General features: G+C 48.9%; 1 protein-coding gene across 8 annotated transcripts in view; it reads right to left on the reverse strand.

Annotated features, from left to right (window-relative positions):
• Nucleotides 1–13,458, reverse strand: part of NRP2 (neuropilin 2) — a 113,462-nt gene that overhangs the window by 58,982 nt on the left and 41,022 nt on the right. For all 8 annotated transcript variants that reach the window (XM_027123368.1, XM_027123376.1, XM_027123382.1 and 5 more), the window contains exons 5-7: nt 12,596–12,751; nt 10,559–10,728; nt 8,543–8,698 (exon numbers count right to left, since the gene is read on the reverse strand). In XM_027123368.1, the coding sequence (XP_026979169.1) occupies nt 8,543–8,698; nt 10,559–10,728; nt 12,596–12,751 (482 nt within the window). The remainder of the gene's footprint in view (nt 1–8,542; nt 8,699–10,558; nt 10,729–12,595; nt 12,752–13,458) is intronic.

Here is a 13,458-nt window from a genome sequence, read left to right on the forward strand (position 1 = left end):
ATATATATATATGAAGCTATGTTGAACATAAAGATTTCTTCAAGTGCACTTCTATAAACCAAGTTTAAAAAACAATTCAGGACAAGAAGTGGTTTGGATAATCCATTTGGTGCCTTGCTGAATTCTGAACATAATCCAACACTTTCCAATTGATTTCTGAGACCTTTGGTTTATTTTCAGTAAGACAGAATCAGAAACCAGCAGCACGTCATGCATTTTCTGATTTGCACCTCAGGGGGGAGGGGGGCATCTGCCAGTTAAATTGGCTGCTTTCCAATATCCCAATTTGGTTATTATCTACAACTTCACCCCCCTCCGCCATCTTCTCCCCCCAGGAAAAGAAAATCAACATGTTGTGACCACTCCTGTGAGCTCGTAAGGCATGGACTCTAATACTATGTAAAAAACACATTAAAGAAAATAATATATAAACTCTAAGAAGAAACATCTAGCCAGAAAGCATCACTGAGGGCATCTTTTCTCTTTCACCCCATTTCTAGTCACACCACCTCTCCCTGCTGACCCCTCCCAAAGTCCTCTTTGAAGAGTATGCAGTGACTCAGGCACTGCTGAGAACAGTGAGTGTTTCACGGCCTACCTTGGAGGCCTCTATGTGGGGGGATTCTCTGCCAGCCCTACATCCCTCTCCCATACACCGTTCATCTCTGCCGTCAACATCCGGGTGCCCAGGCCGGTATAGATGCTCCATGTCCGTCAGTCTTTGAGCTCCTTGGCGGAAGGACACGGTGCAGCCGCACAGTGTTCCTGGCTGTTTAACCTCCCGCCACGAGGCAGGCCCTCATTCTGTGCACAGCCTCCCTCCTGATAGGGCTTCAGTATTGCACCTGCGCATGCCTGTCTCTTCATTCCCTATGCTGTGACCTATAGTTTATTTCTATTTTGCTGTAAATATCTGAACGTGGCCAACTCCAGGGATTGCACAGAAGCAGGAAATTTTTCAAAGACAACATAGTGTTGGAGCCCTGAGGTAGAAATTGTGCAGGAGACCTTCTTCTTCCTTTTTTAAAGAATAAATATTTCTCTCCACTAATACATGTTGCGTCGCATCCGAAGTTCTCCTTTTCAATCTCCCTGGCACAGACACTGAAGGAGGAGAACAAAGCAGGCAGAGAAGAGAGATGACAGGAGTCGAGGGCAGAGACGGGGGAAACCAGGAGCGCATTTAAAAAATCTGTCTCAGAAACAATGGTACCGACTCATCCTCACTGCAGAACCTAGTCCCAGCCCTCCCACTCCCACCTCCTCCCCTTGCATTTTCTCTAAAGCTAGCCATTGGGGCTACACGTAGAAATAAATTGTTAATCAATGAATGCCATCCTGTTTAATTAATTTGTTGCACCAAACAGGTGTGGGTGAGGGTGAATGCTGCACTCGGGAAATGATGCTAAGGTAATGGACCTTTTTTTTCCTGTTTGTAAATCATGGTCCTGACATTTCTCTCTTAAAACTCTTCCTTAAAGACTATAAAAATTTTTTGAAGCTGCTCTTATTCTAGTGAATGTGGGAAGTTAGCCAGATACAGAATCAGAAAGGATGTCTCTCTCATGTATATATATATATATAGATAGATAGATAGATAGATAGATATAGATATATATATATACATACATATGAGAGACAGAGAGAGAGAGAGAGAATTTAAGGGAGGGAAGGGATGCAGGTAGGGCAGAGAAATTCCCTAGCCACCAAATGCTCATTTATGACCATGATGCCCTCCTGTCTCCTCCTCCTTCACTTCAGGGCTGCTTTCGTCATCAAGCAGTTTTGCTGATGTGAGGGAGGAGATAGAGAAGCAAGCAGGAGCTGGTCGGGGGCTGTAGGGCAGGGAGACCGCTTTCTTTCTGGGGCTGGGGGCTGAGGTGCTGGGATGTGCACATCCCCCTCTGTGTGTGCCTGGCGGGGCCCGTTAGATTTACTGCGGGATTATGTTACCCCCACGAGACAGTGAGCCCTGGAACACAGCCTACTAACAGGATCAGGGTTTCAGGATTTGAGACAGGAAAGCATGAGGGAGGAGAGGCGAGGAGGGCAGCTCAGGGATTTGGGGCTGGAGGAGGGATGGTATGGGAGAGAGTGGATCATCAGAGCAACGAGGGGCCGGAAGTCCTCCTGTGAAGGTGGGGCAGAAACACACATTCTACCTGGGTGGGAAGGGCCTCCACACTGAAAACCTCCTACAAAGACACCGCCACATTATTTAAGGAGGCACCTTTAACTTCCAGGTGGGGAAAAGAGAGCAGAAAAGCTACGGGGAATGAGGGTGCTGAAGCTACCTGCCACCTGCACTCCTTTTCCGGGTGAAATCTCAGGAAAGCACAGAGCAGGGAACCGGTGATGGCAAAGAACCTGACAGTCCACCTGGAGAGGCGTTCACCCCACTGCTCATCTAGGGATGCTGAGGTTAGGGCAAAGCGTGTGTTTTCACAGCCCAAGCAAAATCACAGCGCCGTTCCACATCCCCTGCTATCTGCTCTGCCCCACTGGCCCCTACGTACAGTGGGGCCTGGGAAGCACGAGGAATTTAGCATCAAGGCTGTAAGCACCAGGGAGGCTGGCCTCAGCTCCCGGAGACAATTCAGCACCCATGGGAGTTGGGTGAAGCCAGCCATGGGGGCCTGATGGAGAAAAGGTTCCAAGCTTGTGTATAATGAAAATTTCCCTGGAGCTTCCTAAGTGGAGAAGCTAAAGGTCTGAGCTCATCCCATGGCAAATGGATAAGGGACAAACTTAATTACCAAGGGCCTTGGATTATTCTTGGTTATAATTGAGGGGAACAGATAAACTGGGGGGACTTGAATTTGAAAAGGTCATCAGCCCTCTTCTAAACATATATAACCCTAGACGATGCAATCACATCCATGACTTCTAAAGTCTGATGCCCACTGCTAGCTGATGGTTTGAGTCACTGTCTTAATCTTATAGACACTAAACAAAATTATTACAATAAAAAGGAAAAGGGGGCTTCCCTGGTGGCGCAGTGGTTGAGAGTCCGTCTGCCGACGCAGGGGACACGTGTTCGTGCCCCGGTCCGGGAAGATCCCACATGCCGCGGAGCGGCTGGGCCTGTGAGCCATGGCCACTAAGCCTGCGCGTCCGGAGCCTGCGCTCCGCAACGGGAGAGGCCACAACAGTGAGAGGCCCGCGTATCGCAAAAAAAAAAAAAAAGGAAAAGGAAAAACCAGTCATCCACCAGGAAGCTTAAAAAAAAGGTATTTTTTGAAAACCTAAAAATTTTCATTGGAGGAATAATTGCACTCCTAACTGAAGAATGAGGGGTACCGTTAATCTGAGGCAGCCCAAGCACAGGCCCCATCAGATGCAGGGAGAAGTCTGGATGACTCACCAGGTCCCTTCCAGACCTATGATTTTAAAGGAGGCAGTAAATATCCCATGGGAGATCCCTTGTTACTTTTTAAATTGATAACTTCTTTCTGTTCAAGAAGAGCTCTGCGGGTCTAATACATTAGTTATATCTGCAGAGAGCCTTCCAGCCATGGATCCCAAAGTGCTCTGCCAACAGTAGCTACAGCACCATTCCATTAGGGCAGGCGGAAACCCTGAGGCACGGAGCTGGGAAGAGAAATTTCCAAGGTCGCGTAGTGCGTCGTCCTGGAAGGTCTGGCCACGTGGCTCTAACTGTTGGCCGACTGGTTTGGGGGTGTGGTTTTATGACACCACTCTCTCTCCTCTTAAGTCTCTGATCATTTCACAGAGGGTTTTAAATTCTCAAATGGCTTTCACAACAATTCATTTTAATTTGGAAAATAAATGTAGTACAGAGGATTTTTGAAGCGGGGGTTTATTTGTTCTGAAGGGACGGGGCCAAATCAAACGCAAAGCAGCTTCGTTCAACGCTGCATCTCAGGATTCTACGATGGGGCCCCAAATCCAACATGCTGAGCCCGTGCTAGGAGCCATGCCCGCCAAACACGACTTGACTTCAGATCTCCATGAATATGCACACCTCTCGACCCGTGGACGGAATATGGAGGAAGCCAATTTCCCTCTGGAGGCAAGATGGCGAGCCAGACCTGGATCAGATTATGGAAACACCGGCCTGAAGTCAAAGCCTGGTGACCGGTGCCTTCCAAGGGACTCCACGGTTCCCCATGTCCCTGGGGCAAATTACTTTGTCTTGAGAGCTTCAATTCCACAATCTGAAACACTGTTAAATTCTGAAGCAAATGCGCCAGTGCCTGAGGGTTCTCCAAGCCCCTTGGAAGTCATCATTACATTAATATGATGACCTTAGTGCATTTCTGTTACTCATTACAGGGTAATTCTGAAAACTCTTGGACCCAAACCTTACCTGATCTCCGTCCTCACCCTCCCATCCTCAATCTGGCCATCAGGACACAGGTAGCATCCGACAGACCCTTTCTTTTAGCCGGGATTTCTTCCAAATACGTCAGAACAGCCTAGCAACACTGTGACTAAGAGCAAGGTGACCAGAGCAGTGTCAGCAAGAAAGATTCCCATGCCTACCGAATAAAGGAGAACCGAAATCAAGGGCTTTTGCTTAGACATATAAGGGCATGGCCTCTATCCTCCTGCCCTGACACCAGCCTCGGTCTCACTGCCTCCAGTGCAGACTCACGGAAGCAGCATCTCAGAGGTGAGCAGGACCTCGGCCAAGGCCTCCTGCCTTCCAGCTCCGCCCATCTTTCTCCACACCCCTCCCTTGGTCCGTGTGTTCATAATTGTGCCTGTAATTACAGACACACACACGAACCTTCTACTACTGTATTTACAACACTATGTCTATGTTTGGGGTGTTATTAATACAGCTGGCGAAACCAAAGCAGTAGTTTATGCTTGTGGTTTCTGAAGAAATATATGTGAAGCAATTTGTATAATGTAAGGGGGCACGTGGACTGGACATGGGCTCTAACAGGCAGAAGAGCTCTCTGCCTGTGGTTACTCCATAAATACGTGTAAGGAGGGTCCCCCCAAATGAAAATCATAGGTTCCTTTTTTTTTTTTTTTTGCGGTACGCGGGCCTCTCACTGCTGTGGCCTCTCCCGTTGCGGAGCACAGGCTCCGGACGCGCAGGCTGAGCGGCCATGGCTCACGGGCCCAGCCGCTCCGCGGCATGTGGGATCTTCCCGGACCGGGGCACGAACCCGTGTCCCCTGCATCGGCAGGCGGACTCTCAACCACTGCGCCACCAGGGAAGCCCATAGGTTCTGTTTTCTATGGCATGTGGAGTTGGATGAGGATTTGGAGATGTGCTGTACATGTGGCCTGCGTAACTGGGCTGTGTTTTGCCAGGAGGACATCTGCAACACTCCCGGCCACAGCGTAATGCCTTTCTCATCGGCAGCCTCATTGTTACCTGTTGGATGGAAAGAGACTAAGAAGAGGCTGCTCACAGGCTGCGGGAGACTGCAAAAGAGTTCCTCGGTCGTCCTTGCTTCCCGGCCACGAGGAAGTCTTCCCCCCATAGGCTCAGGCCTTGCCTCAGCCCAGTCTGGGTCCAAACTGTAAATACTGTTTTGCAAGGGAATAGCACAGCCATCCTCCACTACCCTGAGTGCTCATTAATCGTGTTTTTCTCTGACTTCCCCAATTCCCTGGTCTTTGGTATACTGCACTGGTGTTGACAGTGACCAGGGGATTGAAATCAAGTTCCAACATTTCTGCCCCAAACATCACCATCCCCTCCTCACGCCCTGTGCCCTGGTTCGTGTCTGCAAACCCTCCCCCTGCCCCACGGAGTAGAGCAGCCTGTTGCCTCCACCTCTGCTGGGCTTTGCTCACAGGTCCTGCTGGCTGAATTCCGCTTTCAAGCCCACCACTGAGCACCACGACCACAGCGCCCCCATCCCGCAGCTACAAAGAGAAGCTCAGTGGTAGCGCCCGGGGCATAGACGAAGCCTCTCCCCGCACTGCCCCCAAGTCCCCTCCTCACCCCGCCTCCCGTTCATGGCATCGAATCAAACTGCAGCAGACTTGACAAATCTATTTGGCACGGTTCACTCAACTATTTCAACCCGAACAGCCAGAGAGCAGCGCTGACGCACCATGAACGGTGCGGAATCTGCACATGAAATACAGTCGGCTGGGAGTAGATCTGCTAATGAAGGAGCAGCAGAGATCACCCCCGGAGGCGAGAACCTGGCAGGTCTCCTAGCTCGCCTGCCACACCCGAGGGAGGACGAGGGAGCATGTGGGGCTGGAGGGGGGGAGCGGGCGCAATGCTTAATTGTCAGGCTTTTCATTCTCCTGCCTCCTTCTAGGGACCAAGAGAATGAATTTCTAATGGGGACAGAAAGGGCTTTTCCTCTGCCCAGGCGTCCTTTATGTGCACAGGACTGATTCGCTAAAAAGCCAAACAACAACAACAACAAAATAAAAATGAAATTACCCCTTGGCTCCTAGGGAAAGAAATCTAGCCACGGGTGAGAAGAGGAGGCAAAGGAGAGAGAGAGAGAGAAAATAGAGAGGGGGGGTTCCCTGGTGGTCCAGTGGTTAAGAATCCACCTTCCAATGCAGGGACTTGGGTTCGATCCCTGGTAAGGGAACTAAGATCCCACATACTGCAACTAAGACCCGACGCAGCCAAAAATATAAATAAATTAATTTAATTAAATTAAAAAATAAAATAACATGTAACATGTATTTAAAAAAAAAGAGAGAGAGAGAGGAGGATGTATCTGATATGAAGAAGTTGAGAAGAATGGTTCTAAAGGAGCCCAGAGAGCTAAATTCCATCCTCAGGGATATCTTCCCTGCAGAACGAATACCAGGGATAAAGCCAGGGAGGACAGCATTCTATCCAAATGTGCAGTGCTAAGGTATTTCCAAAAGCAGATTTCCAGCAAATGGTGTTTTAAATAGCATCCCGGTCCATCTGCACGCTTTTAAAATTGGCTTATGCTACAGTATCCCTCCGGCCAGTGGTGCTTAGTCATTGAGCCTAGACAGGGAGACGGTTGGGGGAATCTCTTCCCCCTCCCCCGTACCCACCCCGACCCAGCTGCTGGCCCTCGCTCGCCTGGCTGACCTTCTGGGTTCTACCAGTTTCTTACTGAAAAGGGAGGCTGGAGAGAAAGGGTATGAAACAGAGCAGGCTGGGATGAGGACTCAGTCCAGGGTGCTCCCAGCAGCCCATGCCAGACTCTGGCCTGCCATGTCCAAGTGACATTTGGTAACTCTTCCTGAAACAAAGGCAGGCAATGAGAAACCAGCCCTGGCTCAACTCGTCAAGATGGGGAAGTCTTTCAATTGCTAAGTCTCTCACTTTATCTGTGAAATGGGATGTGTGTGTGTGTGTGTGTGTGTGAGAGAGAGAGAGAGAGAGAGAGAGAGACAGAAAGAGAGAGAGAGAGAGAGACACCTGGTAATATCTAGAAGCCATGATTTCAGATGAATCGTGCCATGTTACTATGGCGATCTTAATTTTTTAAAATCCACTCCTTTAAAAACTCAAATTTCCCAAGTGAAACAGTGCCAACGTTATAGTTTAGGATTTTCTGGGTCCAAAGTTTCCAGTTACACCAGCAAGAGCAAGCTGCCTTGGGGCAGTGACAGGAGCCAAGGGGGCCCTGTTTGGAAAAGACCTTTGGCTTCTCCAGGTTGGACCACCTGTGTCGCCTTTTGATAATTCACACCTGACCGACCAGGGGGCTGCTGGGACTGTGGCAGTATGAGGAGAGACCCTTTCCCTCAGTTCCCGATTCCACTGGGAAGGATGAGCGCTCTCCTTTGAGACCCGAGAGCCAACCCACAACGAACGGAGTTCTTGCCCTGCCCACGTGAGACAACCAGCCGTTTCCAATAAGCCCCCCATATGCTGAGTCTAACACCCAGTATGCACCTCGCGGGCGCCAGCTGCGGGCCTGATCACCGCCAGAGTGCCACGTGTCTTAGGAAAGCGGAGTGCCAGACATTCATCCACATGTACAACAAAAGCCCCACATCACCCATACGGACACACCTCCGAGAGCCCCAGACACTGAAGACACCAGCCGAGCGAACTCAATGCCCCGCTGCCACACGACTGCCAGTTCAGATCCCATCCCCGACACACCGAATTTCTCCTCATTACTTATTATCCTCTTTCTTCTTCGGGACATTGTGATTCCCTCTCAGGATCTGTGCCCTTTTACTCCCAGACCTCGGTAACTCCCGAACGGCAGTTTCATGACGTTTTGTGATTCTTAACCCAGCACGTGGAAGGGACTCAGGCCATAAATGCTCAATGAATCCTGTATGGGGAGACTCAGACGGGGAACACATTTTCTCCTTCATTTGCAGTCAGAGAGCACCCTGCAAGCTCTCTTTCTCTCTCTGCTGTGCAATGTGACAGCAGCCAGGCTGTTGGAGAGACAAAGGTGTTTTCCAATCACTTTAGCATAAGAAAGAATATTTGCAGGGCCAGCATTCCGATGCCTCCATCAATTACTGGAGCCTCAGGGAACAAGGCCTCCTTGGCCACGTGGGCTGGCTCTGCAGCCCTTCTTGTGCCAGCCCTCCTGCCCCACCCCGGCGTGCCCAGGCAGTGGGGAAACGGGTTTACCTTGTGGTTCTTGCCGTGCCGGTACACCATCCAGTCTTCACCATTAGTGCTCACTTCCAGCTTGTAGGACTTGACATAGTAGCCATTCTGGGTTTCCCTGGAAATCGCTCCCTGCGTCGCAATGGCCGTGAGCACGGTTAGAAAACGTAGGTCCACCTGAGGAAGACAGGCGGAGAAGGAAGGGGGCCTTGACTCTCTTGACACAGGGCTGCATCTGGCTTTTTCTTCAAAGGACACACGTGTAATCCTTAGCTCACAACCCGTGTCTGTGATTCGCTCACAGGTATTGGTGATCAGTATCTGTTTGCGTCCCCTGGACAGTTGAACTCAATATATTTGAACTACATTGGACACCTTTAGAAATTGGAACTTGATTTTTTTTCTTCTTTTCTCTTTTTTTTTGCAAATCTGAACAGACAGGATTATGTTTATCTTAAAGGAATGACTGAACATCTAGAACCACGACCCCTTCTTACTCAACCACGACCTGCCTCGGATAGTGAAAGTGGATGCTGGTTTAAAGGAACAACGGCTAAATCCAATCCAATCCACTCCGCTCTGCTCCAGTCCAATTCAAGCCAATTCACTTTCGATGCCCTAGTTGCCAAAGTCTCAGCTCGGAGCTGTTTCCCCTCCCCTCAGTTCCTCACTCCATTGTGTATTTAGTGGTTCAGGTCACCAAGGGGTCAGAGGGCATGCAGAGTCTGCCCAAGCAATTAAGCTTATGCACCGCGTCCTGACCTTTTGCCCGATGAGGAGGGCCAACATTTTGAGGCACTTCCCCTCCCACCACACCAAGCACATTTGGAAATTGCTGGATGTTATTCCTTTGCTGACCACAGTGTTTCTTAGTGGCAATCTCTGCGTGATCAAAATTTAGCCAGCACACACCGGTAAAATTTGACTCAGTAAGCATTTATTGGCTACTTAGTATGTGCTCAGCACCATTAAGCATTCGAAAGGAGTACACAATGCTGTGTATGTGTATCATAAACAGGTGGAGAGCAATCAGAGAAAGTATATGATTAGGACCCAAAACGAGGACTACAATCAACAGGATGCGGGCTAGAAAGGAGAACTTTCTGGAAGCTCTGCAAGGTGAGAAGCATTATTGGAGAAGCAGAGGAGAGATAGTGACAGATGGCCTTAGGGTTGGGCGTTAGAACCTCTGTGGACTCCCTGGAAGTTTCTAAGTGGTCATTCTCCCTTTCCTGTTGTCTGCTCTGTGACGTCCTTCTCAGAGCAGAGGTCGCCGTGTCGCATCAGAGCTAGGACAGGCTTGTCAGTGGGTCACGAGGCTGTCTGCCGTGTGTCATGAAAGCAGTCATTGCTCTAGCATGGAACTAGCAGCTTGCTCTTCCCTGGGGATGAGAGCTGGACCAGTGTGTAGTGCAAGGGAGGATTACTCAATAGGAGCTGCAAGTCTTGAAAGAAGGAAAGCAAACAATAGTCTGAAAAGATGCTGCAGGGCATCGGAGCAACTGGAGTTTCACTCCTGGCAGTGACATTTTCCCGTGTGTTCTCCTGATAGCTATAGGCAAAACCTTCCTGGGAGGGCTCCCTCCGAACAGCAAAGATCATGAGAAGCTGCCGTGCTTCTCATGCCTGCCCTTAGGAAAAATGCCCCCTAAGTCTCTGATGCCTCCCTATGCTGAGAATGAGGACGCTCTGTAACTGTTTATGGAAGTTCCTTGGATAACTATAGTGACAGTGCAAACAGCTTCCCAGCCAAGCAACTTCTCCAAGGCCTGGTAATCTTCACAAGGGCAGAGGCAGTGTCCATCTGACTTGCTATTTTATCCCAGCACTTAGCACAGTGCCTGGTATAGTCTATTTGTGGCTGGAATATGGATTTCTTTGGATGGATGGATGGATGGATGGATGGGTGGATGGATGGATGGATGAAAGAAGTTCTCAAGTATGTTGTGTTTCTTTGTCCACTCTAGCGAAGGAGCCAGCCCCCTTGCCCACCAATGCACACACACTCTGCACACCCTCCGGTATCTGAGTCAGTACCTGGAGATACTCCTTGCTGGAATCCAAGTTGGGTGTCCAGCCGTTGTCATCGCCATGGAGCCGGCTTTGGTGAGGTGTCCACCTCCCATCAGAGTAGGTAGACGAGGCACTGATCTGTTCATTAGCAATCCGGCCAGACTCCATTCCCAGAGGGACATTGCACTGAAAGTCTGGGGGATGGAAATGGTCAAGGGCAGAGTTAGGTCTCTCTACCTTAAACCCCTGGGACCCCCAGAACGCTGCTCCCTTCTAGGGATGAGTCCTTGCAGGCACTCCCTCATCTTAAAGACCTAATTATACACTCACATTTTAAAAACAACTACGCCAAGTCACAGAGATTGACACCCCCTCTGGGTCTGAAAGGAACTAAATTTGACCTAAAAGAAATCAGGCTCTGGATAAATAAGAATCATCATACAAATTAAAAATACAAACTAAAGCACAAGAACTGTTAGTGCTACAGGCTACGGATGCTCACAGTTTCCAGATGCACTCTTATTGAAATACAGGTAAACGCGTGATAGACTTGGGTGGGCTGATACATCGTGGGAAGCCTGCTTTATTAATAAACACCCAGGAGGCACTTTTGTTTCTTTCTTTGTTTCACTCAACTGTCTCATGAGTTCTGGCACAGAAGACAGACGTTACAAAGCAATAAATACCTGTCTTTGGGAGACCTCTCTGTAAGCAGAAGTGTGTCACTCTGTATTATCCTGCACCACCTGTCTGGGCAAATGGACCCAGGAGTCACTTCCCCTGGGCTTGCGCTGTCAGTTTAATTGCTGTCCTTCCTATGGATTCCACGGACACTGGTCAATATTTGTGTGTGCATGTGTCAGATAAGGACCAGCAATCTTTTTCAGGTATCAAACCTACTCTGTAGCTCTGTGACCACACGGGCCATTTGCAGAACTTGGTGCAACTCCCAATACTGTTTTCTTGTCACTCAATCTTCATGAGCTCTTTGAGGAAAAAAACAAAAGCAAAACTCAGAACAAAACCCATCAGTCGGCCAGGCTGCCGTGTCTGCAGGTATGCATGTGGTAAGCTGTCTACAGCCATAGCAGGATTTGCCCAGCTCCAATCATCCTGAAAATGTTCCTTTAGTCCTTCAAGTTATCATTTGGGCTGCTTGGTGAAAATGGCAGCACATCTTAAGCACATGTCCAAGAGGAGCTGATTTAAAGACGTAGCTCAGGGCAAGAGACTGATGGTCTGGGTTCAAAGACAGCAGGTTCCATGACCACTGGGGTCAGGGTTATACTTTCTCTGTTTGCACACAGTAGAAGCTCAAAAAACTGTGTTTATTAGAAGAATGAACTGAAAGTCCAAGCAGTGTACCAGCCTAGTGAGAGAAACTCTAGCCAGGGCCAGAGATGTTTAATGTCAAAACATATGTATATAGAGAGAGGTTGAAAATTGCTCAGTTTTTTGACAATGGTCACTGAGGCTTGAAGAGGGAAGAAAATGGCCCCAGACTCAAAAAATGTTAGCACAGGAGGGGACTCGATATAAATACCCTAACTAACCTCCCTTTCATTCTGAACCTTGAGATGGTCCTGCGACATTCCACAGGAATAACTAATTCTTGGTATACATACTTTTTCTTTTCTTTTTTTTTTCTTCGGTACGCGGGCCCCCCACTGCTGTGGCTTCTCTCGTTGCGGAGCACAGGCTCCGGACGCGCAGGCCCAGCGGCCATGGCTCACGGGCCCAGCCGCTCTGCGGCACGTGGGATCCTCCCGGACCGGAGCATGAACCCACGTCTCCTGCATCAGCAGGCGGACTCTCAACCACTGCGCCACCAGGGAAGCCCCCATACCTTTTCTTTAAAGAAATGAGTAGCCAGATTGACATTTATCCTATTTTCATTAATCTCCGCCTAGCAAGAGGACGCAGCTCCCATCCCCTGAGCTCAGATGTCACTGCAAATTCTGGAGAATTCCCATCTCCTCTTGCAGGTCAGCCTCTCTTCCCCACACACCCTCACAGCCCTGATAGGAGGACAGGACAGAGGTTCCCAACCGGCCAACTCACTCTCTAGCGGCTCTTGGTGAACCAGGTAGTAACGTGCAGAGAAGCCATCCTTGGCCACTGCCATGTCCGTGTGAAAGGTCAGAGAGAGGATCCCAGTGGCCGAACGGAGTTCAGAAGGTGTTTTGGTCCCACAGTACTTGCCAATCAGGGGTCCGACTGGACATGCAGGACAAAGAGAGGTCACAGAAATGGACATGCCAAACCCCATTGGCCATACATTCTCCCTTCCCACAATCGCAAGTCATTCAATGGAGCATCACTTTGGATGCCTTGGCATAAAAAAGCGACCAGAGATTTGTTTTAAGAGCAATGGCTAATGTTTTTCCTGCACATTAAAAAGTATTTTCACTGACCTGGCCTCATTCTGTTTTCACAGCCCTGGGAGATGGACTGGAAAGGTATCATTATAATGCCTGTTCTACAGAAGAAGAAATTGAGGTTTGGAGAGGGCACGTGACTTTTCTTTGTTCATACAGCTAGGAAATAGCAGAGCTGGGACTCCAACCCAAGTTTCCTGACTAAATCTTATGCTTTTCTCAGGAAATGAAATTGCTTAGCCATCAAGTCTTCCTTATAGTGCAAAATACTTAGAAAGACTACAAAAGTGAAAGATTGGTTTCCTTGCTGATACCAAATATACCCAAGACTTATGCTAGTCTCCACCTGAGAAGTACAGGCTCCTCTTGGCCTTGGGGGATGCACCTTTTATGCATTTATGACTATATAAAGGATAATAAAATGACAGTAATTACAGTAATGACAATAGCAGCTTATTTATACAGATAAGACACAGAGAGGTTAAGGAACTTGCCCAAGGTTGCAGAGCTGCTAATATCAGATCCAGGATTCAAACTTAGTCAATC

Source organism: Aethalodelphis obliquidens, unplaced genomic scaffold (genome assembly GCF_003676395.1).
Source record: "Aethalodelphis obliquidens isolate GAN/ISIS:26980383/991018 unplaced genomic scaffold, ASM367639v1 scaffold2, whole genome shotgun sequence".
NCBI classification, from domain to species: Eukaryota; Metazoa; Chordata; class Mammalia; order Artiodactyla; family Delphinidae; genus Aethalodelphis; species Aethalodelphis obliquidens.